At 39.3% G+C, this 26039-nt stretch overlaps 1 protein-coding gene across 1 annotated transcript in view; it reads right to left on the reverse strand.

The window, feature by feature from the left end:
* Positions 1–782: 782 nt before the first annotated feature.
* EPHB1 (EPH receptor B1) overlaps positions 783–26039 on the reverse strand; it is a 477723-nt gene continuing 452466 nt past the window's right edge. The window contains exons 13-17 of the mRNA XM_036744089.1: positions 20198–20347; positions 8394–8587; positions 5658–5813; positions 1429–1531; positions 783–977 (exon numbers count right to left, since the gene is read on the reverse strand). Coding sequence (XP_036599984.1) covers positions 936–977; positions 1429–1531; positions 5658–5813; positions 8394–8587; positions 20198–20347 — 645 coding nt within the window. The 3' untranslated portion in view covers positions 783–935. The remainder of the gene's footprint in view (positions 978–1428; positions 1532–5657; positions 5814–8393; positions 8588–20197; positions 20348–26039) is intronic.

Genomic DNA, 26039 nt, shown 5'->3' on the forward strand with positions numbered 1-26039 from the left:
TGGCACATGGACATACACTCTGACACCATTCTATGTAAACCCAGACATGCTTCTGCTCATTTTAATTAGACAGATAAAATTAGCAAGGAGATTAAGGTAAAAGGCAAAATTAAAAATATTTAAATGTTAAGTGGAATTTACAAAAGTGAATTGAGCAATGAGGTACAATATAGAATAGTGTAAAGAGAAACACACATATGAACATACCTCTGAAGCCATACAACCTACGCCAGTATTTAAGACCAAAACCCTTAGGTCCACATGTTAGAAAAGAAGACTCCTTCTTTGCCACCTACCTATATGTTACTGGAATGTTGGAGAATATTCTCCACATACTCTTTTTTTTTCTCCTCCTTTCCAGTTGCCAGTAATCCAACAGTCAATACTATTCTAGCATGGCCCAAATAAGATCCATTTCAAAGCTCTCCTCTGCTTCCTGTCTCTGAGTTTGCAAGCTATTTTGAGTTTGGTTTCCTTTCTTTTTTCTCCCCACCCCCAATCCCAATGAAACCAGTGGTCCAGCTGGGCCAAACAGAAAGCCAAGTCAACAACCTATGATTGTTCCCGACTTCCTGGGGAGTGACGGTGCTGATGCTGTCGAAGTTCTTTTCTCTTGTTTGTGTCTGTTATGAACAAGCAATGAATCCACAGTCATTTTACAATGCAGACACACACACACACTCGTGTTCACACGCACAGAAACAGGTTTTCTTTTTTTCCAATTTGTGGTTTCTTTTTCCTTTTTGCAAAAAATGCAAACAAAAGAAAAACAAGGTTTTCAATTGAAGGTACATCTCTTCTTCAATATGAAGACATTAATTGACTTGGTTTGGATCCCCCATGCAGTGGTCAGCAAAGTCCTTTGGTAACTGACAGAAAGACATCTTGAGATTCAGGCGCTGGACAATTTGTTTGAAGAACCTTCCCCACACAGGTCATGAGCAAAGGGAAATGGATGTGGGAGAAGGGACAGGGGTCTAGGGGAGGAGTACAAAAGGAGAAAAGAAAAGAAATATCATTGGTGAAGAAGAATTGAAAATTGCTTTTGTTTCTTCCCTCCACCTCCTTCCCTTTCTTCCTATTGGTTTATGACTCTTGCTCACCGATGGTGGGATTTGACTCTATTTTTCGTTCCCCCAACACAAATTAATTTGTCTTCATTTCCTTTTAGATATATGATTTTTACATATTTATAGTTCTATATTTGGCTTCCCATGGCATCATAAAGGTGCTTCTGTCAGTGAGAAATGGAAGTTGCCTGTTAAAAAATCAAGTCCAGTTGACTCTTCGTTGGTGGCATTATGATTCTCAGTTGATAAAGCCAACCTCGCCAAAACTTTTCACAGCTTTGTTAACCTCTCTTTCCCCCTTCAACCCTTGCCCCTTTCCCTCCCACTCCTACCCCTCAGAAAACGAGAATTGTCATGCCATTGAGGTTGGAGATTGACTCATCTGTACCCTCATGGAATGAACACTGTTCAGGATCTTCTTCTGATGTCCTGCCAAAGTCACTCCTATTCTCAGAAGGTCTCTGGAGGAGGAAAAACAAACAACAACAACAAAAAACAATTCATTGTAGCTTCATTTATTCATTCAAGAAGCATTTATTGCATGCCCACTATGTACAGGGCACCAATCCCCATGCTCAAAGACTCTACAATGTATTAGGGAATAGAAGACACACAAATAACCACAACACAAAAATTAGAATATCAGTGCTTAAAATAAGTTGGAATAATGTACAATGAAAGGTCATAGGAGTCTGCCTAGGGGCATCTGAAACATTTTCCTGGAGTTGATGGCTTTTGATCTTGGCCTTTAAAAAGTGTGTGTGTGTGTGTGTGTGTGTGTGTGTGTGTGTGTGCGCGCGCGCGCGTGCATGTGAGCTCACGTGTTTGTGTGTTGGGGGAGGAGTTCTCAAGAAGGCATCCTAGGCATAGGGAATGGTGTGAATAAAGGCTGAAATGTTTATAGGAATCATAGGAAGAAGGGAAAATATTTTTTAAGTATTAATAATTCAAAGTAAAGTTGAACAAAAGGATTTGGTTCAAATAAAGATAAATGGAAAATGTTTCCCTTTGCCTTTCCTCTCCATCAAAACACTCCTTCCTGTCCTTCAAAGTAATGCTTGAAACAACTCTTCCATGAAATCTTTCCTGATCAACCTAATTCTTCTGCAGTCACCCTAATTATCCATAAGGTCTTAGGTATGTGGGTGTAGCTCTTGTCAGCTATGTGTGTTTGAAATTGGCCTTAGGTCATGACCAAATTTACTCTGCCTATCATAATATTCTTGTTCAACATCATTTCAGTTTCAAGGACATTTTGCATTTAGTCTAAAACAAAAGTTCTTTTTTGTGTCATGGACTCCTGGGCAGTTTGGTGAAGCTTATAGACCCCATCAGAGAATAATGATTTTTACATAATTGAAAGAAATGCTAAAATTCAGGTAGAGTTTAGTGAAGCTATAAGGATATATATTTTTTTGCCCACCCAAGTTCATGGACCACCTAAAATCTTTTCGTGGAGCCCACACTATAAAGATTTAAAGTCTATGTTTGAGATTAATTCATTTTCTTATTACCTATTTTAGGTGGGGTAGAATAATTTGATTGATTAATTCATTCGCTCCATCTTTTTTTTGTAACAAATGTTTTCATTTGACTTTTATTTGCATTGTAATTCATATTTACTCTCATGCCATAAGCTTTTGTTTCTTCGGTTTCTTCTGGGATATCTTTTTCTTTTGAGCATCCTCCTCTTCTGGTTTAGGAACAATTTGTTCCTTTTCAGTAAGTATCATCTCAATATGGCAAGGAGAACTCATGTATGGGTTGGTTTGACCGTGAGCCCTGTAGGTACGCTATCACATTTTGGGAGGCTTGTTAGCCCCATCCAAGCCCTTCAGTTCTGCGTTACTCTCTGCATTTTTAAGCACATGCAGCAAGAGTTCAGAACTGTTTTTGGGCCAATGACTCTATTGCCACCTCCACCATTACATCAACAGAGGGGAACACATTGTTTCTTCAATGTGACATCTTTGAAATACTTGGTAGCTTTTCGGATATGCATGCCCTTGATAGCTTGGGCTGTTTCATAGGTGTTCTTGAAGTGGACCCAAAGATTTGAACCCGTCAACTTCTATGATTTTGTGGGGTTCTCTGGATCAAGAGAATACCTCATCATTTTAAATGATTATCTAGGATGGCTCAAGGGAAGAGTCACTCCATCTTTATAGAGAAAAATTCCACCTTAAGGGCAAAACTGAAGGCTTTTTTGGTTGTTTTTGTCTGGAGAGACATCTCATCCACACACTGCCACCAGGATCCCATTGAGCCTTCCTTTAAAGTCAATACTCACATACTGGCATTTTGAGAAACTTTTAAAGGTCAGGCATGCATGCTTTGTTTATACCCTTTCTGACTACTAATTTTCTATCCCTATTTAGGAAAGAAAGGTCCTGAATTGACGTCCCCCAAAATGACTTAATTAGCTAAATTAAATAAATCTGGCAAAAGTCTCTGTGACTTGACTTCCTGTTTATATTTTATGTGGAGACCTATACACTATGCACTAACATGAATAAAACTGTTGATTTTTTTGCACTTGTCCATTGGTAGCTGGGAAAGGGGTAGGCAAAAGACCAGATTATAGTCATGCTTCTTTCAATAGATAAGTAGAAGAGGTTCTTGAGATTGAGCAAACCTCCAAAATGAAAAATTATAATTTTCCACAGCCTTCCTAATCATTAGACTACTCTCCACGCTCCCCTCCAAACCAAGGAAGGAAAGTATTAGACATAGTTGTGGTTTTTTTTTCTCTACACATATCTTCCCCATCTTATTTTACTTTGGCAAGACTACCAATTTCTCCTGACTTGCAGTTTACTTAGGTCATTATATATTATGGTTATTAGGATTATTATTATTATCACTAATCATCATATTCCATACAGACATAATGTATATATATATAAATATAATGTATGTCTATATATACATATAGAGACACAAATATATACACATACAAACACACTTATGTATATATATATATATGTAAACACACACATATAGGATTTACATTTTTGAGGCTTAACAACCTCTTGCTTAAGGCTTGTTTTCTGTTCAACTTTTTTTTCCTCCCAAAATATATCAGATTCTTTCAGAGTTTCTATTTCTTACCTGAAAATAAATTCCCTATATATAAACTTCACTTTCCACTACAGTTATTCTTTTTCTTTTTTTCCTCCTTCAGTTCTTTTGCATGTGGATATTTCCAAATAGAGAAGAGAATTCTTCTGGGGCCAATTATTCTACACTATCCCCACTGTACTGGAAGCATAGGTGTACCTTCTCTCCCTTAGTGGTCAGAAACAGAAATGAAAATAAGAAGAAACATAGTTGCATTGCAGAGTCATTTCCATCCTAAAACCATAGCCTCTGCCAATCATCCTGTGGTGTCCATTTTATACCTAAAACTTGAGGTGATTGATTTTCTACCTGTAAGTATTGCATTTTTATGTTTTTGTACTTGATGGTAATTTATAATGGCAGAAGCTGTCTTTTTAGGTAATGCCTGGATATGTACCCAGGGTCTATAACAGAGAAATTAAATGAACTCTGATGTTTAGTAGATCCAAGTTTGGAATCACATCCAAACAACCTCTCAAGAGAAAACAGTGTCCCTGTTATCACTGACAACAGCAATTCTCCAAGAAACAAAGCTGCAACTGGAAAGAAGCTGCCACTGTGGCCCTGGGTCCAAGGCAGATCAGTGAATAGGGACATGGCAAATGCTACATCTTAGGGTTATATTCTTTCTGTCTGACATGTGGGTCAGAAGATGGAGTTTCTTGGAAGTAACATTTCAAAGGGTTAGACAAAAGAATGAAAGACTTCATCCTGAATGAAAGTAGGGGTAAGAGGAATAGTAGAATCTGGCCATTGCTTCTCTAGCCTCTCATGAGTGTTTTATGAGATAGGCTGTTAGATACACGGCCTCATGGTAGTCTGGTCTTGTGTATTCCATTAGTCAGGGAGATTCTCCATGATCAGGCAAAGTGAGTCTAGAAAGTTGGACCAAGCTCCGGGCCATCATCCATATGAAGGGTGATATAACTCTATTTGGTATGATGAACTGTGACCATCAGTTGTAATAAAACCTTCTTTCCACCCAACAGAGACACTGGTTTTATCTATTAGACTATCACCATTTAGGATGGGAGGAAGAACAAGTTGGAACAGGTTTGCAGTTTTTTACAAGTGCTACTTGTATAAAATCTCTAGACATTTCCTGTGTTCCTGAGCATGATATTAAAATTGTATAATGTCTGTTTCTACAATTTGGTTTAAGTTATTGGATATCTCTGTTCTTTCTATCTGAAGATTTTCCTTGATGGTTTGAGTTTTAAAACTTGAAAGATGGAAAAAGAGAATCTCAGGGAACAGGCAAATAATGCATAAATATAACTTTTAAGTTCTCCCACTTGGTACAGTCTACAGTTTTCCCTTCTGTCTTCCCAATATATACCACTTCTCCATTTCTCCACCAATACATAGAGCTGTGAAAAGAAATGAGGTCACACATAGTCAAATCCCAAGGCATAAGGAATAACTGCATCCTCATTGGATAGATAGAAGAGCATATGGTCTACTTACTCGGATGTCATCTGGGTAACCAGCTGGAGAGAGGTGAACCCAGCAGTTAGGAAACTATCCCTGTATTGAACCATTTTAATAGCATTGAGCCAATCATCCACTGAGGTAAAGGCAGTGAAATCAGGGATGGAACGATCTAACAGGGGCTGAGAAGGCCTGCAATGACAAAAATAAGCCAGAGTTAACCCGCTGAGCTACAGAGTTGGAAGAATTGATCAATACTTTAGGCTGAAAACAAGGTTAAACTGAACAGCTCTGGAGAAGAGTATGTCCTAATGGTTGGCTGACTGAGTTTTAGAGCTGACATGGTTCTTCAGGGGGTTGGCATGGTTCTTTAGGAGTAATCTCATCCATTACCCTGTCTTCAATAAGGATCATACTTAATTCTAGACAGATACATAGTATCCTATTTCATAATACCACTTGGGAAGGATAATTGTGAGCTCCTTTGTTAACCAATACCCAATATCTTCTAGCATCAAGAAAATGGTTGGGTTTTTAGTTTTTAGTTTTAATCTTCTGTCCTGAGCCTTTTCATTTATAAATTATTCTGGTCCTGTTATCAGTAAAGTAGCCCAAGAGCACTGAATTTGTTAAACTTGTTGCTCTGTCTTTTACTCATTACCAGTATGACCTTGGGACTGTCACTCAACTTCAATTTCTTCACCTATAAAATTGCATTCTTCCTATTTAGAAATATTATTGTGAAGAAACTGAGATGTAGTTAATGACACACCTTCCAATGGGGCACGTCAAGACATATTTAATATTTAGGACTTTCTCTAAGCTTCATCATGGCCTTGGGCTGACAAAGTTCTTGGTAAACTAGGCACCAGACTATAAATTCTGGCAGTTCTTACTAAACTGAAGAGGCTTCATATATAGGATGAGTGATGAACCATCAATATTTGATGAGCTAAGTTCTCAAGGCATCATCACCAGAGAACTGGTAACCATATAATTAGCGGGGGTGGGGGTGGTGGTGGTGATCATAGGATTATAGGATCATAGATCTAGAAAGGAGACACCTCGGAGACCATCTAGTCCAACCCTTTTATTTTATAGATAAGGAAGTTGAGAACCAGGAATAATAAGCAACTTGCCCAAGGTCATACAAATAGTAAGCATCAGAAGTAGAATTTGAATCAAAGTCATCTGATTCCTGAGGTTCCGGAGTAGTCCTCTTTTGCACTGTAGCTAGACTACCTGAATGGATATTGTAGTATCACCATATAAATAAGCTACTATTTAATTGATAATTCATATATATGTATATATATATATATATATATATATATATGAATTATCAATTAAATATATATATATATTATATATAATATATATATATATATATATGTGGGGCATATGGGTGTGTGGGTGTGGTGTGGGTGTGGGTGTGGTATGTGTATGTATTTGCTCATGATATATTTCTTAATTTCTTTCCCCCCAAGTAAACAGGGTGGTTGTCATTTGCTAAATCTTATAGTCCTAATCTAAGGACAGCTAGGTAGTGCAATGGATAGAGTGCTGGGCCTGAAGCCAGGAAGATGAATCTTCCTGAGTGAAAATCTTACCTGAGACACTTACTAGCTGTGTGACCCTGGGTAAGTCACTTTAATCCCATTTGCCTCAGTTTCCTCATCTGTAAAATGAGCTGGAGAAGGAAATGGCAAACCACTCAGTATCTCTGCCAAGAAAGCCCTAAATGGGGTCATGAAGAGTCAGATACAACTGAAAAATGACTGAACCAAAATAGTCCTAACTGGAGATCCTTGTGTTATTTCCAAGCTTATCCACTCTTTCATGGAAAGTTCATTAGCTTTTCATAATGGGAAAGCTCCAGCAACTGACTACCCCATTTGAAGAGAAAGCATGGCATCATGCTAGATAGACTAACTGCAGTGGAAAAAATGAATACTAAATTAGAAGCTAAAGCAATGTACAGATCTAAGAGATTCTCCTAATGCTTCTTTTTTTTTTTGCAAGGGAGAAGACAGGGCAGTTGGGGTTAAGTGACTTGCCCAAGGTCACACAGCTAGTAAATGTGTCAAGTGTCTGAGGCTGGATTTGAACTCAGGTACTCCTGACTCCAGGGCTGGTGCTCTACTCACTGTGCCACCTAGTTGCCCCTCTCCTAATACTTCTTAACCGCTTTAGAAGTGATATACATTTTAATCAGAAGAGATGGGAGAAAAACAAATAGTAGCATCCATTAGTCCATTATGTAGACCTTAGAGTTATAAATTACTTTTACATACATTATCTTATTTGATCTTCACAACTCTAGTGATAAAAAGTATTATAATGGCCATTTTATGGATGGGGAAACTGGAGCTTCAAGAAACTAAATGATTCACTCAAGGGCATGCAGCAAATAAATGATGGAACTAGTACTCAGACCCAAGTCTTTTGACTTTAAGACCAATTTTCCACCAGACCATGATGCCTCCCTGAAAAGTTGAGTGAGAAAATCAATGCCCTTCCATTTGTTTTATTCACTAATAAAATTAGCGATCCAATTAGGCCAATCAGAAAGCCAAGGCAACTGAAGATCAAGTGACTTGCTTAGAGTCACATAGCTAGTTTATGTCAGAGTGGGAACTTGAACCCAGGTCTTCCTAATTCAAAGATGGCTCAGTAGGCACTCTAACATGTTGCCTCTTCTTGTGTTTGCTATTGCACTCTTAATTAACTCTCCAAAGGACTTTTCCCCCTCAGGGATATACTGAAACTCACACAGCGGTGATGGTTGCCACAGTCTTGAGACTTGCTGGATTGCGGATCATTTTATCCAGGGTGTTGACAATCTCTGTGAAGCGTGGCCGAGTATTGCGGTCCTTCTGCCAACAATCTAACATGAGCTGGTGCAGAGCAGCAGGGCAGTCCATGGGTGGGGGGAGTCGGTAGTCCTGCTCAATGGCATTGATGACCTAAAGAAAAAGACAGAGGAGAAGACCGTAGAGTGGCCACCAACACCATACACGTGAAGTTCATCCTCACATATGAGGAGGGCTTGCCAATGTTTGAGAGAATATCAAATTAATTCAGCTCAACAAATATTTATTAAGGGCCTGCTGTATGCTAGAAATGCTAGATGTTCAATAATCATTAATATAATATAACATAACATATTGTACCAATATAACATAATATAGCAGAATATAACATAACACAATATAATATGTATCATTTATATAGTACTTTAAGGATTGCAAAACTCTTAACAAATATTATCTCATTTTATTCTCACAACAGCCCTGGAAGATAAATGGTATTATTATCCCCATTTTACCAATGAAGAAACTGAGACTGAGAGAAGTCAAAAGGCTTATTTGCCCAGGTTCACACAACTAGTATCTAAAGTGAGATTTTTAAGCCAGGTCTTCCTCAGTCAAGGGCTCTCACCTACTGCTCTGCCTGGCTGCCTCAAAATATAATGGTACTATAAATACTGAGGATACAAAGACAAAAAGCAAAAGTGTCTGCTCTGAAGAACCTTATATTCTCTCTTCTGCTTATGAACTACAGTTGTAGTCTCCCTTAGTAGTCAAAAAAAATGGGTGTTAGGTAAGCGTACCATACTCCACTAGATTGATATACTTTTATTAAAAACATTTCTTCTTGGTGTAATAATAGCCTCATTCTTTCACTGCTGAACATGAAGACAAAATATTGAGATAAAGCAATTCACATTTGTGTAATGCTTTCATTTGATTTTCTCAGAATTCCTATGAGATGAGTGATACAAGTATTTTATGCCCATTTCATACATGAGTGAACTGAATGAAGCTCAGAGACCTCTGGCTGGTCCACTGTCCCTTACCTGGTAAGTCAGGGAGGTGGACTATTTTGTTATTGTTTAATGGTGTCTGACTCTTCATGACTCTTTGTGGGGTGTCTTGGCAAAGATACTATAGTGGTTTGCCATTTCATTCTCCAGCTCATTTTACAGATGAAGAAACTGAGGCAAACAAGGTTAAGTGACTTGCCCAGGGTCATACAGCTAAGAAGTATCTGAGGCCAGATTTGGAATATAAACAGGGCTTAATGAAAATCAGGCAGAGGCATTCCCATAATGTGATTATCTTTCACCATTTCTGTTCCTTTTGTGTAACTTTCAAGGCAATCTGTGTTTGGGGGGAAACTCAGAAGTTTTGTCTACAGACACCGAACATGAAAAGGAAAACTAAAAAAATGTAGTCAGTTTAGATGAGCAGTATAGCATCTTAGGGATCCCACCAAACTGACTCATCAATTTCAGCTTCTTTTTCAAATAGCACCAGACAGGCAAACAAATGGAGTGACCTTGTCACAAGGCCCAGTTGATTTCTGGTCCATTAAGACAGTCAATCTAATCCAACTGAATTTTCTCTCAGGTACCCATGTATGCTTTTTAATTGGCCCCTGGCTTCCTCTCATTGACAGACTGACATATATTCTTCAGACTTAGGTTCTCCTTCTTGAAGTGGGTGTTCTATTTTTCTTTGTTATTTTTTGACTTAAAGAACTTAAACTTCTCTTATTTGCATCCTCGATCTCATATCATGGTCTGGTCATCATAAATGAGGAGCCATTCACTCAGGGGTATGCTGGAGCCAGCTCCAACCAGCTTTAGGCTTGAGAGAACAATTGTTAAATTTTCTGTGTGAGCATTTACACCTCAGAAATCAGCAATTGCTAACAAATGAGGACTTGATTAAATACCATAGTGATTGTCTACATTAAAGAAAGTATTCATAATTCAGATTAAATTAAAAGTATGTGTGTATACATTTCTCCCCCCACAAGTGGTTGTTAAACATTTCCCAGCATACCACTGTATTGCAGAATTGCTTAAGCTCAGCATGAGACAAAGGCCCAGGGAATAGTCATCACCAGACTGGAGATTCAGCGACTGAGGATATCACAATAATATCATAATCGTAATAACAACCGTCATTCGCATAGTGCTTTCAGATTTGCAAAGTTTACATCTGTAATCTTTTTTAAGTCTTGCAATACCCCTGTATTCAATAATCCTTATCTCCCTGAAATGGCAAATCAATATGCTCTCATTTGTTATTTAGCCATTTCAGTCGTGTCCTACTCTTCACGACCCCATTTAGGCTTTTCTTGGCAAAGATATTGGAGTGGTTTGCCATTTCCTTTTGTAGCTTATTTTATAGTTTGGGAAACTGAGGTAAACAGGGTAAAGTGAATTGCTCAGAGTTACATAGCTAGTAAGTGTCTGAGGCCAGATTTGAACTCAGGAAGATGAGTCTTCCTGACTCTGGGCCTGGCACTATTCACTGCACCACCGAGCTACCCAGATGCTTTCACAGCTGGCGGCTGATATAGTGAGTTGCTCAGCTTCTTTCAGAGATTCAAGAAATAAGAACGCCTTAGGAGGAGCCCACAGTTCTTTTGGAGATATTATCACTACTTTTTCACCACTGCAATTAAGTCATTAAGTTGTTATTATTGGAGACAACTTTCTCAGAGGATTTAATGTTCTTTAAGTTAAAGACAAGGTATGTTTAACACTGAAAAATACTTTATCTGTTTAGGCCTTCAATGACTACAACTAAGGTGTCAGCAAGGGACACCTGACTGAGAATCAGAAAACATGAGTTCTGTTCAATCCCTCTATCAACAAGCATTAATTAAACATCTACTATGGTGCAGGCATGCTGCCAGGCTGGGAATCAAGAGACAAAAATAAAACAATTTCTGCTCTCAAGTCGTTAAATTGTATTCTCTACCACCCTGTCACTGGCCTTGTGACTTTGTACAAATCTCTTGCTTTCTTTGGGGCACAGTTTCTCCATCTTTAAAGTAAAGTGGGTCTGATGGGATGGCCTATACGTTTTTTTATGAGTCTATATCTATGTTAATGAAACAATCCATCTTTCAAATAGTGTCCTGATGCTTTTGGAATTTTTTTAAGCTTTCTCAAGTCGCCATTGGTGCTTAGAAACTTGTCACTGAAGATCACTGATTCCCTTGTATCAAGGAGTTTTTAAGGGTTTAGAAAAGATATTCCCACAGTGCAGGTCCTAATTCTAGTACCAATACAAGCACCAGTCCTAAAGATTAGCATTAAGTCAGACTGCCAAGGTCACCTGCAATTCTAAGATAGCTTTTTTTTTCAAAGACAAATAATATTCTGAGTATTTCAGGCTATCTTCAAACCTTATACTTTTTGGACACAGAGCCATGTACTGCCATAAATCCCAGGGAAGCTCCCAGAGGAATATGTTACTGCTAAGAGACGTGCGACTGTTGATCATATTCAATTCAGCCATTACTTATTGGTGCCTTTTTGTGTAATATCTTATATTAGGTGCTATGGAAGATACCACAGTAAATAAAATCTTGTCCCTGCCCTAAATGAATGGTTTGGTTTTTGTGCTTTGGTAGAGAAAATAATACAAGATAATACAAGAGAACAAGGTAGGAAGTAAAAAATGTTGTAAGGGAGAGAGAAAATGCAATGTTTGTCCAGAGAAGAGAGAAACAGCTTCTAGATGTTCCGTAAAAGAACTGATCAGACTAGTACATATATGAGGCTTCTCATACAATCAGACTTTTACTGGTCCTTTCATCTGTTTTCATATTGATGAGTGCAAAACTTCCAACAGTGGCCAGCAGAATTTCCTAGCATTCATTGACATTGTGCTAACATAGTTTAAAGAAAGAAAAAAGGAAGAAGGGGAAGAAGGAAGGAAGCAAGGAGGAAAAAGAGAAAGGAAGGGAGGGAGTGAGGAAGGAAAAAAAGGAGGAAGGGAGGGTAGGAGGGAATGAGGGAGGGAAAGAAAGAGGGAAGGAAAGGAAAAAAGGAAGGTAAAAGGAAGGAAGGAGAGAAGGAAGAAGGGAAGGATGGAGGAAGGAAAGAAGGAAAAGAGGAAGAAAGGGAGGAGGGAAGGAAAAGAAAGGAAAAGGAAGGAAGGAGAAAAAGGATGAGGGAAAGAGGAAGGGAAGAAAGGGAAAGAGTGAAGAAGGGAAGGAGGGAGGAAGGAAGAAAAGAAAGAAGGAAGAAGGGAAGGAGAAGAGGGTAAAAGGGAGGGAGGGAAAAAGGGAAAGTAATGAAGGAGGGAAGAGGGAAGGAAAAGTTTTTCATCAATAAGTTTATTTTGGATAGATAGTATAGATAGAGAATGAACTAAGTGCAAAATTAAAGTACAGTAGAAGGAAGTAAGGAAGGAAATAAGTATTTATTAAATGCCTACTGTGTACCATGTCCTATTCTAAGCACTGTATAAATATTATCATATTTGGTCCTCACAATAACTTTGTGAAATAGATACTGCAATTATACCCATTTTACAAATGAGAAAACTACAGCAGAGAGAGGTTAAGTGACTTGCCCAGCTAGCAAATGTCTGATTTCAAACTTGAATTCAGGTCTTCTTGACTCCTGGTGCTGTGCTTTTTCCACTACGCCACCTAGCAATGTAGGAAGGGAAGGATGATACTGTGAAATTCTCATTGGTTTAGGAATCAAAGGACCTGAATTCAATTCCTTACTTATTTACTACCTGTGAGACTTTGGAAAAGTTACTTCACTTCTCTTGGCCCTATTTCTCTTACCTGTAAAATGAAGGGTTTGGAGTAAGTCCCTTCCATTTCTAAATATATTAAAAAGAAGGGACAGCAACAGGCAAAGGAGATGGTGACAAAGCAATGAGTATTTCCCTGAATGAAATTTTTTCCTGCCAGATTTTTTTTTTCTGTGCTAGAGATATCACAATTTCACAGTGCTTATGGAACAAATCTCAATATATCTACAAATGGGTAAATAATTGCTTAAAAACATGAATTCAATTATTACACATAAAAAGTCGTCTTAGGAAACATCATTAACTGCCAACTTATATGTCTACTTTACATTCTCTACAATATTTTTGGAGGATTATCTACACTTAGCTCAAGGACACCCTTGATGAAGATATCAAAAAGAAATTGACTTTTGCAAACAACATTTTTGTTGCAAACCATGCAGAACTGATTGTGCTGATCATACAAGATTCTGATAAAACTAAGTACATTAACTCCTTTCTCTCCTACTTTCCCTTTCCACCCCCAACCCCACTGAAAAGGCATGGTCTCTGAAAGAATGTCATGGGGATACCAACAATCTATGAAGAAGTAAAGTTGAGGATAACACGTACAGAAATGGAGAGGATCAGGTTGGGTTGAGGGTAGTAGTGGTCTACAAGATATCATCAATGAAGAATTATGCAAAAGAAGCACAATGTACGGTATCATCAGAAAGTTGCGTAATGAGAAAAGGAGATGGGCTGGTCCAATATCAAGAATGATTAATGGTTATTCCATATGATTCATTGGTATTCATGATATGTCAAGAGATCTTCCTAGAAGTCCCTAATGTGTTGGGAGGATCTCCTTGATGATGACTTGCAGAAAGGTATGGACAAAAGTTGCATGGGATAAAAAGGTATGGATGGATCTCCATCTGTACCGTTGGAGAGAGTAACTATTGCAATGAAATCACCATCCCATAGATGTCATTATCTTGGTGTGGAAGTGACCCAAGGATCTGGATGGCTAAGTTAATGCAGCACAAAGTATGGTGAAAAGACTTTGAGCACAGTCTCAGCAATTCATCGTCTTCTCTCCTAGAAAGAGACTAGCTAAGTATAGAGAGAAAGAGACTAGCTAAGTGAAGAGGGGTTCATTGACGCTAGATGGGCTACTAAATGATGAATCCTTTGGCCAAATTCTTTGACCAAAGAAAAATACAAAATGGACCTCACTTTTCTCATCCCTCCCTCCCTGAGAAAGCACGAAAACAACAACCTCTTCCCCCTGTTAGAAACATTGATAGTTAAGAAAAACAAATCCCTAAGTGGCTATGTAAAAAAAAGTGTTTCGATTTTCACCTTAAGTTTATTACTTCTCTCCTGGGAAATGGGTAGCATATATCATCATTAGTACTCTAGCATCATGGCTGGTCGTCATGTTCATCAGAGTTCCTAAGTCTTTCAAAGTTGTTTGTCTTCACAATTTCATTATTATACAAATTATTCTCCTAGTTCTGCTCATGAAGAATGATTTTGAAAACTACTGGGTTTGTATTAAAAGCTGGTTCACACAGTATTTTTCTTGCCTAACCTCCCCACTGTGAAAAACCTTTCACTGTGTTTTTGAGAGTCTTTCTATCTGACAGTCCCTGTCAGTGAATGGTGATTTTTTAATTGTGTGCAAGCCAGTGGACTAAATCTCGGGGAATAGGATATCTTAAGCAATGACCTTAAAAATCTCAAATACAGACATGTGTATATGTGTGCATGTGTGTATATATGTATATATGTGTGTGTACATAGATATTTGTGTATAATGTATGTGTACCTATACACATATCTATAGACGTACACCCATGTGTATATATGTGTGTATTGTGTGCACATACACGCACAAACACCTTTGGCCTGATATCCAGCAAAGTAATGTAAAGTAAAGGCAACCTGGCCTAGTTGGTATAGTAAATAATAATATATCAATAGCTAACATTTATATAGTACACTCGGTTTTGAAGGGTACTTTATATTTATTATCTCATTAGATTCTTATATCTCCCCTGTAAGGAAGGTTCTATTTCCTCTGTTTTACAGATGAATAAACTGAGTCCAAGAGAGGATAAATTACTTGCCCATAGTTATATAGTTAGTAATTATCTGAAGTAGGATTCCAATTCAGGTCTTCCTGATTCCAAGTCCAAAATTCTGTCTGCTAAGCCATGCCTCCTTCTCAGTGGAAAGAGCACCATACCGAGACTCAGTCCCACTTGTACCACTACCTATCTTTGTAACCTTGGGCAAATCAGCTCACCTCTATGGATCCCAGTTACCTAATATATTAATTGAGAAGAGTTCAGAAGAGATCATCTCTAAGGATCCTTCCAATTCCACCAGTCAGTGATTCTGTGCTTATTAGATCTAAGGTTAGAAATGAGATCCAAGTAGTTTGCGCAGAGAAAATGGTGAAGTAAAGCAGAACAGAACCAGTCTAAAGGGCTCTTATTGCTAAAGCCTTTGACTTTTTGCCTGAATTATCCAGATCCACTGATGTTTCTCAATTATAGCTCCCCTCCCCTTTTTATTTTGGCACCTCTGGCTGTGAGGACCTGGTCTTTGTTTCTGAAGAGGACCTAAATGTTTCTATCAGGTAACTGTATTTTAACAGACTTTTCTTCCAGGTAGATCTCTCTATGTGTGAGGAAGACAGACTCTGACCTGTAAAGCAGTGCATCCGAATCCCTGGAATGAAGAGAGAAAGGCCTTATGCAAGGATTCTCCTCCATCTACTGAAGTGGCTAAAGCTCTGAAAGAAAAAAAGAGCCACGTCCTTTCCCCATGCCCCCATCACTCTCCAAAGGAAAAGCTCGGACACAAGCTGGCGCTTTATTCCCCATTAATGAACTGGACGGCAGGCGGTCCTTGCTCAAACCTTCAACTATGGAATAAGCAAAGACTGAAGTGGAGGTGCGCAGGGCTGTGGAAGGAACCAGGGCATGGGGAGGTTAATTTGAGCTCTGATGTTTCAATAAAACCGCACTTCCTCTCCACAGAGACTGGCACTCTCATTATCTCTGTCAATCAAATCCTGAGCAGTAGAACTTCCAAGTTTCTCGCTCTGGCTGACAAACTCTCTGTGCATGTTCAAAGGCCTTCCTGGGCTCCTGAAGTCCAATTACCAGCACTCTGACTTGCCTTTGCAATTCTCTTTCTGAAAGCCTTCCAATTGTCATCTGTGAAATCCATTGCAGCTACCACTTGAATAGTTTTGAAGGAGGAAGGCTGTGTCTGGAGTCATGGCTACTTCCCTTCCATGCCTTATGCTATGATTTAGGGGGATTTCTGAATGGGTGTGATACTCCTCTCTACCCTCCCCCCACCCTTAATCTCAGCCATTTTCACAATGAGGCAAGCTTAGGCATTATAAAATCTCTGCTTTTTCTTTTTTTTGGAGAAAGCATACCAGGGAATGAGATTCAGCTGTGTTTTGCCACGACTTTGCAGATGATACTGATTTGTGAATTATGGAAATCCTACATAAAAAATTCTGTGTGATCCCAAGGTGTGGAAATGTGTTTGCTCAGGATCTCTTTGAATGCTAAATCTTACCTCCAAGATAAGAGTTTTCTGGGTGCCCCCCCACACTTCTAATGAGATTGATTGTACAGTCTCTACAATCCAGTGTTGAGAAAGGAATACAAAATGAAAGGCAGGGGACCTGGCTGTGTGACTTTGGGCAAAACCATTTTTAGGCTCTTGGCCTCAGTTTTTACATCTGGAAATGAAAGACGTTGGTCTTGAGGGACCTTTCTAGCTCTAAATCCTGTGATCTTACATGTAAAGGAAGCTGCTTAATGAAGCCTTTTTTTTTGAGCAATGCAAGATGGGCTTATGTTTATTTCTATGTCATCTTTTTTACCCTTGCTGATTATGTGGGTGCAAAATACCACATCATTGAGCGCTTGCACTTCATAAAAATAGACTCTAAATCAATAGTCAATTATATGTTATATACACCACCGGGGTAGAGCAAAAGCATGGCTAATCCAAGACAATAGACAGTCCTAGAGTCACAGATACCTGGCACTGGATCATAGTGATGAATGCACAATATTGAACGTGCATTTGGATACGCATGTTTTCACCCAGTCATACCTTTATTGCCAAGCCCCAATAATCCCTCAGGCCTGGACCTACTGAGAGGGGACTAGGAAGGGATCCTAGATTACCAGAAATAAGCCCCGATGTCGATAAATTGGTATTATACATATTACTACAATAGCAATGCAACCATTCATTATAAATCCAAAGGAGGAAACTCTCACTGAGACTGCAGACCACCAACCGATCTTAGCTTGATTTCACTGTCTCTGGACATATTTTCTTTTTCAATGTTTTGTTGAGCTAACTCTTCTTGCATTCCAAAAACAAGGATGCTGAAAAATCTACTCCAAACTCAGGACTTATTTGCAGAACAGAGAAAAATTAGTTTCTTACATGAAGAGCCTGACATTTGGGTATCAAATATAATCAGTAATGTAAGTTTTACCTGTTGTTCCCCTAAAGAAGCATTTCAAAATAGAGCTTTTGCCCCTTTCATTCATTCAGGTAAGCACATACTGTCTACTAGCTAGGTGGCATAGTGGATAGAGTAGGGTGCCTGGAGTCAGGAAGATCTGAGTTCAAATCTGACCTGAGACACTAGATATGTGACCCTGGGCAAGTCACTTAACCCTGTTTGCCTGAACTGGAGAAGGAAATGGCAAAGAAATGGCAATAAAACCCCAAATGGGGTCACAAAGAGTCAGATATGACTGAACAACAACACTACTCTCTCTATCACCTGTGAGGGGCCTAGAGCGGTGTTAGAAACGTCAGCTCAGAAAGTCCCTAGTCTTAGCCCTTGACTCTTTTGAGTCATAGAATGTTAGCCCTAGAAGAGATCTTACAGATAGTCTAGTCCAGAGGTGGGGAACCTCAGCCTTGAGGATACATGTGGCCCTCTCGGTGCTCAAGTGTGGCTCATCAACTGAATCCAAACTGTGACAGTCGAAGGGCTGCACTTGAGGACCTAGAGGGCCACATGTGGCCTCAAGGCTGCAGGTTCCCCATGCCTGGAGTCTAATCCCCTCCTTTTTCATATGAGAAAGCTAAGGCTCAGAGAGGAGAGGAGAGAAGACAATTACTGACAGCCCTACATCTAATTAATTGCATTATCAGGTATAGAGAAGTCATGTCTTCTGTCTCCTAGGTTAGTTCTTTTTACATTAAACCTTCCTTAAGTGGAAACAGGAAAATGTTCTTCATCCTCAAATTTAAATAAGTCATGCCCAATACTAATGCATTGTCTATGGATCTCTGAATTGGCAGTACCATTATGAAAAAGAATTTATAGTTATTCAATGTGTATTTATTCAAAGAAAGTGATTAAAATATTGATGTTCTTTGACCAAAAGAGTCTGCTGTGAGGCAAATGACCCAAGGAAGTCAGTGACAAAAAGAAAGGTGGAATATATACTAAAATGTTTAGAGTAACACTTTTTGAAGAAGAAAAGAATTGGAAACAAAGTAAATAGTCATTAGTTAAGGAATGGCTAACCAAACTCTGTTATATAAATATGATGGAATATTGATTACATAGGAAAAGGCAAATATGAAGAATGTGAAGTATGGGAAAACATATAAAAAGATACAAAGTGAAATAATAACCAGAAAAATAATATACCCAATAGCTACAACAATGTAAATGGGCAACAATAATAAAACCACAGAAACTAATTACTGCAATGTGTGTGTGTGCGTGCGTGCATGTGTGCATGTGTGTGTGTGTGTGTATGTGGAGAGAAAGAGAGAGAGAGAGAGAGAGAGAGAGACAGAGACAGAGACAGAAAGAGACACAGAGAGGGAGAGGTTGGCACTAAAGAAAAGATTTAAGGTCATTCCCCTAACTTCTTTGTAGACATGGGAGACTATGGGAATGGAATGCTGTATATACCATCAGAATTTTTAGATATACTGGTTAGTTTTTCTAATTTTTTCTCTTTCATTCTTTATTATACATAATGGCATTTAATGAGAAGGGATATGTGATCTATGATATAAAAATAAAAATACATATTAATAATTTTATCTAAAAATGACAAGTCCTGCCCGTATATCACAGAAAAATGGAATAGGAATTGAAAGGGATCTCAGAGGTCAATCTAGTTCAACCTTTTCCTGAAGTATATATTTAGTCTATATATTTAGAAGATAATCATCCAGGCTCTGCTGAAAGACCTCCAGGGATGGGGAACTCAGTACATCTTGAGGCAATTAGTTTTACTTTAGCCCTAAGTGTTAAAGAGTCCTTCTTCACGTAGACTTGAAATTTGTCTCCCTGAATCTTTTACCAATCTGGAGCCAAGCAGAATAAATCTAATCTCTCTTCCACTTGACAGGTATTCAACCACTTAATGACACTTCCCATGCCCTCTCCCTCCATGTCTTCTCTCAAGGGTACAAAATGTAGCTCCTTGAATCAGTGCTCATACAGCATCATTTCAAGTCTTCTCATTATCCTCATTGCCTTGCTCATTGCTTATCACTGTCTTTACTAAAACATGATGCTCAGAACTGAACATGATACCATCAATACCATATATTTAATCAATCAACAAACATTTATTAAGCACCTACTATATGCCAGGCATCGGTGCTCAGCACTAGATCTCTAAGTGCTAAGGTTAACACCTATGAATTTTCAACTTACTCAATTTGGTTCCATCATGTTAGAATGTCAAAATCTTTTTGGATCCCAGTTCTGTCAACCAGCACAAAACAATCGTTTTTGCTAGCCTTACCAGCTTCAGTTCATTCATAGATTTTTTGTGTGTCACCTATGCTCTCATCTGTCATTGGTAAAAATATCGAACAGAACAAGGGCCAAAAAAGCACCTGGAGACACTCCACTAGAGACCTCTCCCAAAAGCTGACATCAGTTAACATCAGGAATCTCATGTCACTGATTCTTGGGATACTCACATCTTGGTTTGACATATCCCAGTAGGGCCTCTCTCCAAATGACATGACTTCCCACATGACGATACCATAGCTCCAGACATCACTGGCAGAGGTGAATTTGCGGTAGGCAATGGCCTCTGGGGCTGTCCATCTCACTGGGATCTTCCCACCCTGAAAGGAAAAGTCCAGACTTATTATAGCATTATGTTTACCCCAAGACAGTTCTCATCTTAACCAATTTCTCATCCTCCATGATCTCTTATTTTGCCTAATCTCCAGTGTTAATTTCTCTATCCCCTTCAGGGATGAAAGCTTCAGATTGTCCCCGAATGATAAAATAGTAGGTGTTGCTCTCTGGCCTTGCATAACAGAGATCATAGCACATCAGAACCAGAAGAAATATACAGGGCCATGTGGTCCAATCCTCCCATTTCATGATGAAGAATGGATTGACTCTGTAAGATGAGAAGTGACTCAAACAAGGTAATAGAACAGTTCTGGGACTTGGGTCTTCTTTCTCCAAGTCTGACTTTCTTTCCTTGTCTCCTAATTCTTTCATCAATAGAGAATTGGGTTAGAAAACTGTAAAATTAAACTTAGCATTTTCTTAAGGGTACTTGAGAAATCTCTCTCTCCATCTCTCATAAAGTTATTTTATTTGATTAGTTGGGGATACAGAGAATGGCAAAAACCAGAACCCTGCCTTCAAGGAGCTCACATTCAAATGGGGAGAGACATCATGCAAATGACTGGAAACAAACAAGACATATATATATATATATATATATACATATATATTTATATACATACATATGGAAGCTATTCTCAGAGGGAAGGCACTTGGGGGTTTGGGGGGGATGTGAGGATGAGTAGAGACTAGGCTAGGCTTCCTATAGAAGGTGGGATTTAATCAGAACTCTACTATGGTCCCATTGTTAAGTCAACTTGAAAACTACAAAGACCCCCCCAAAAATCATAGCCCTGTTTTTCCTGAACCACCCTAGTAATAAAATATGAAGGTAGAAGATGTGCTAAGACTGAGAGAATGGAGTAGCTTCTGACATCTCATAGCTCTTAAACTCTTTTAGGCTTTAGAGATTCTAATCTGATTATTTCTACCCAAGGGCAAGTGCTTCTGTTTTACATCTTTATAGTATGCAATAACAGCATAACTTTAGCTCCTAGACCTGGACTATCCAGGTTCTCATCTTTTATCACTACCTTCTCTATCCTGAGCCCCTCCAACTCTGCCCAGCATGGTGCTGGTATACTGGTCCCTAGATGCCTTGGTTATTACTTACAACTCTAATGATTTGTGTCTCTTCTCCCTTTGTGGGATACTCTTCCAACTTCCCACTCACCTACCGTACACTTTAGGGGTTGTTTGTCTCAAGCCTTAAGGTCCCTGCCTCCTACAACTCCTTTTCCTCCATTCTTTCTGGCAGGGTTTAGAACCTGTCTTATCTTAAAATCTAGATGTTTATTTAAAATTGGGGGTGGTGGTCCTTGGATGATCTGAGATAGGAGGTATACTGGCTAACAGCCACACCCTGAGTCTAGTTTGGGGCCATTTTGTTACATAAATTAGTAGGCATGAGATGCTCCCTTTTCTTCTTCAGGTCGAGTTTTTAAACAGGCCCCTTAGAAACCCAGTTGCTAGGTCTCAATATGCCTAAAGATGAATTTCCACCCAATTTTCAATCTTTAGGCTCAATTAAGATGACAAATCTCCTATGAAATCTTCCCAGATCCCATTCCACAGCTCCTAACCAGGTAAGGATGCTCCCCCTTAAACTTTTTTTTACACATTTCCCTTGCATTTCTCTGGTTCTGTTCTGTGTTCATAGGAACATATGATTTAGGGCTTTAAGAGGGCTTAGAGATCATCTCAAGCCCTTCATTTTAGACATAAGGAGCCTGAGGTCCAGAGAGGTCAAAAAAAGTACTCAAAGCCACAGAGACAGGAAGGAGAAGAGACAGGATCTAAATAACACTCCAAAATCTAGTACTCTTATTATTATACCCACACCACCCCTACTATACATTATAACTATCTGTGCTCATGTCAGCCCTATTAAGCTATCAATTCTATAAGTAAAAAAAATATTTTTTTTAAAAATTATCTCTCCCAGCCTCTAGGACACTTCTATATACAGTAGATAATTCATAAATGCTTAAGGACAATGAATGAATGAATTAATGAAACCAACAAATATCAGCATTTTACTCAATTTGCCCATTCAATATGCAATATAAGTTCCTCCAAACTTAAATCAATGTGGACTTCAGCACTGAAGGGCAGAAAAAGTGTGTCTGTTGAAGTGGATACAGAGCTAAAGGGGCCTGCTCTTGATTTATCTTCTCTCTCTACTAGAAATTGGGCTATTTTTACGCTGGCTATTCTCCCTGAGCTACTCAACTGTACCAGGAATACTTATTTGACTTTCTCCAAAATACTTAAAAAATTTATAAGCGGTTAATCTGAGCAAGAGAAAGAGAGCAAAACATCTAATGCATTTTTATCTAAATTCCTACCCTGGGCCTGATATGAATAAAGGAGATAGGGGTTAGACCTCCCCAGGCACACATCCAGCTTTCTGCAAAGAAGACAGTCTTGATTTCCCCTGAGAGCTACGTCTGGTTTCTATGGTGGTGAGATGTCCGCAACTCAAATGCCAGCAGACATGACAAATGCCTGAAGGGTTGTCTTAGGCCAGAGCTGTGACAGGATCTTCAGCCCGCCCCCTCATTCCCTCTCCACCCAACCCCAAACTTAAATGAATCCCTTGGTTGTATCTACATGGTGCCAAAAAAAAATCAACCCATCACCCAGATATTTTCAAATGTCTGGATGGATGTCATGTAGATTAATGAGAGACTGGCTGGCTTTGTTACTCGTCTCCTAGACATGTGGTATGGGGGAGATCAAGCCTCAGTGCCTGCTCCTGTGAGGCTAACCCTGATTCACTAAATAGGTCACCCCAAAATCATAATAATAAGAGGGAGTTGGGTTTGAGGAAGCTTATATAGTATGGCTGTAGGTGTGAGTGTGATGGTGTATGTGCCTGTGCGTGTGTTTGTGTAAGGGGTGAAAAAAGAGAGAAAGAGAGGAGAGAGGAGAAAGACAGACAGAGAGAGAGACACACACAGAGAGAGAGAGAGAGAGAGAGAGACAGAGACAGAGACAGACAGAGAGACACACACAGAGAGAATGAGAGACTGAGAAAGAGAGAATGAGAGAGAGAAGAAGGAGGAGGAGGAGGAGGAGGAGGAGGAGGAAGAGAAGGAGAAGGAGAAGGAGGAGGAGGAGGAGGAGGAGGAGGAAGAAGAAGAAGAAGAAGAAGAAGAAGAAGAAGAAGAAGAAGAAGAAGAAGAAGAAGAAGAAGAAGAAGAAAAAGAAGTGTTTTTGCCTCTCTCCAGTTCCATGTAAAAAATAAAATATACAAACAACCAGTAGGAGGAGAGAGGAGAGAGGAGGGAGAAAAGGGGGAGGAAAGAGAAACAGAGACAGAGACAGAGACAGAGACAGAGACAGAGACAGAGACAGAGACAGAGAGACAGAAACAGAGAGAGAGAAGAGAGGGGAAAAATGGAGAGTGGAGGGAGAGAGAGAGAAAAATAATGTGTGTGTGTATATGTGTGTGTGTGTATACATATACATTCATGTGTGTATATGGTTACTCTGAATTTCAAATGTGTAATTTGGGAATCCAAAGGTATCCTCATCCACCCCCCTCCCCGAAAGCAGACGCCACAGGCTGTCAGTGACAGCTGTTGAGCTGCTCTCTCTTGCATGTAAAGTAGGTTCTTGCAGTCCTTGGAGTGAGGCTCCTCGTGGCCCTCCTGCCACCCTGGGCTGTTCGGCATCACTAAGCACGTAAGCTCACCCTGTCACTGGGTGCCTTCTCCTGAGAAAGGTGGTAACGGCCTGGTGAGAGGAGCCACTCTGACAGTTTATCTTGAGCAGCTTTCTTGCTCAACCAAGACCAGCAGGGAGCTTTAGCCTCTGAGTCAAAATGACATTTTGGGCTAGCAGGAGCACGGTGCTGGATGCCTCCCCAGCTTCAACCTGCCTTCTACCCCTGGAAACCTCACATTTTAAGAGCTGCTCTTTCGTGCTCAGAAGTAATCATTAAAATAATTACTGTAACTTGTCTTCAATTTTATTCTGGGGATGGTGACCAGCCAGCCTGTATTTCCACTGAGGATAGAACAAGAGAAGGTAGACTTGAGGCAGCAAAGTGGTGCCCAGTGGATAGAGTTCCAGCCTTAGACTCTGTGTGATCCTGGGCAAGTCACTTAACCCTGATAGAGAGAGAGTAGACTTACGTTAAAGCAGGAAGAATTTAGGTTAGCTAGAAGGAAGAACGTCTAGCCACCAGGGGAAGCCACTCAGTACAGAAATTGGTGAGCAAAAGGAGTTGCAGCATCATCAACTTTCTATCACATCAAATTGTCCTAGTTTATATTTTTCTAATTGAATGGTATATGTGAATACTGGCTGTCTAAATATTTTATATGGAGTTTGAGAGAGGGCAAAAACATTTTCTCAATGTTTTCCCCTCTTATATGTCAAGGTTGAAATAGTATTTTTTTTTAGCTTCTGCCAAGTTAAGTCTCATTGGAAGAATGACTTTGTGTAAACATAGAAGCATGTGTATTATTTCTTTGAAAATGAAGTTGTGGCACCTCTTTCTTTGCACATTTCTAGAAATTGGTCAGATCCCCTAGAATAGAGTTTCTTAAACTGTGGGTCATAGCCCCATGTGGGATCACATAACTGAATTTAGGGGATGTGAAAAATTTGGCAACAGTAAAAGTTTTCTGAACATGCAATGATCAAAAATTAATTCAAAATCAAATGTATAATAAATCCAGGGCGGTTTGGGCAGTGCTTGCCCTTGTTGCATCCGGCTACTTCATTGCAGCCTTGGTTCTGAAGACAAAGCATGTGCACACTTTGCACTGCACATGCCCTCAGGCCATGCAACTGTCACTGAATGCCCCTGAAATGTGAAAAGGGGTCACTAGCGGAAAAAAAGTTTAAGAAGCCCCGGCCTAGGCGGGATAGTTTCAGTGTTTGTCCTCTCTATAAGCAGAGAGTTAGATGATAAGACCACTGGAGTTCTATTCCCCTGCGAGGAGGCTATGGCATTTTTAATAGAAAGCCCCCATTTGTGTGGAGCATACAGCAGAAGAGTCAGTACTCATGTAAGAGAAATATAGGGTAAATTGCTAGAGGAATTGTTTAAAAATGTTTTACTTGCTCATATTCTCTTGACTTGAAAGAATCATAGGAGAATATTATTTAGAGCTAGAAGGAACCCTAAAGATTAGTTCAGTAGTGACAAACTCAAATAGGAAAGGGACTACTAAACCATCCGTAAAGATCCCTGAAGGCCATATATTGACTTAGATATCTAATACTAACATCATCTATTTTTATTGCATTTTAATTTATTTTAAAAAATATTTTAAATTACACTTTAATTTGGTTTGGGCTACACGAGGGAGTACTGTTGATAGCAAGCAGCCTGCTGGCCTGTGTTTCATACCTCTGCTTTAGTTCAACTCCCCCTCTTTACAGATGAGGAAACTCAGAGAGTTTAAGTGACTTAACCAAGGTTACAAAGGTAGTAAGCCAGAACTGAGATTTGAATCCAGGTCTTCTGACTCTAAATTCACTGAGGGCTCTTACTAATTCTCTATTCTCCAGTGGAGTATTCCTTTTGAAGGGTCCTTAAGAAATCATTCAGTCTAAACTCCTACCACACACTGGGCCATCTTTTCCACCATAAAACTGAACTCTGCTCTTGGAACAGCCCCAGGCTTTGACAGGCCAGTGATGGCCTTCTATTGCCCA

This window comes from Trichosurus vulpecula, chromosome 2, assembly GCF_011100635.1.
Source record: "Trichosurus vulpecula isolate mTriVul1 chromosome 2, mTriVul1.pri, whole genome shotgun sequence".
NCBI lineage: Eukaryota > Metazoa > Chordata > Mammalia > Diprotodontia > Phalangeridae > Trichosurus > Trichosurus vulpecula.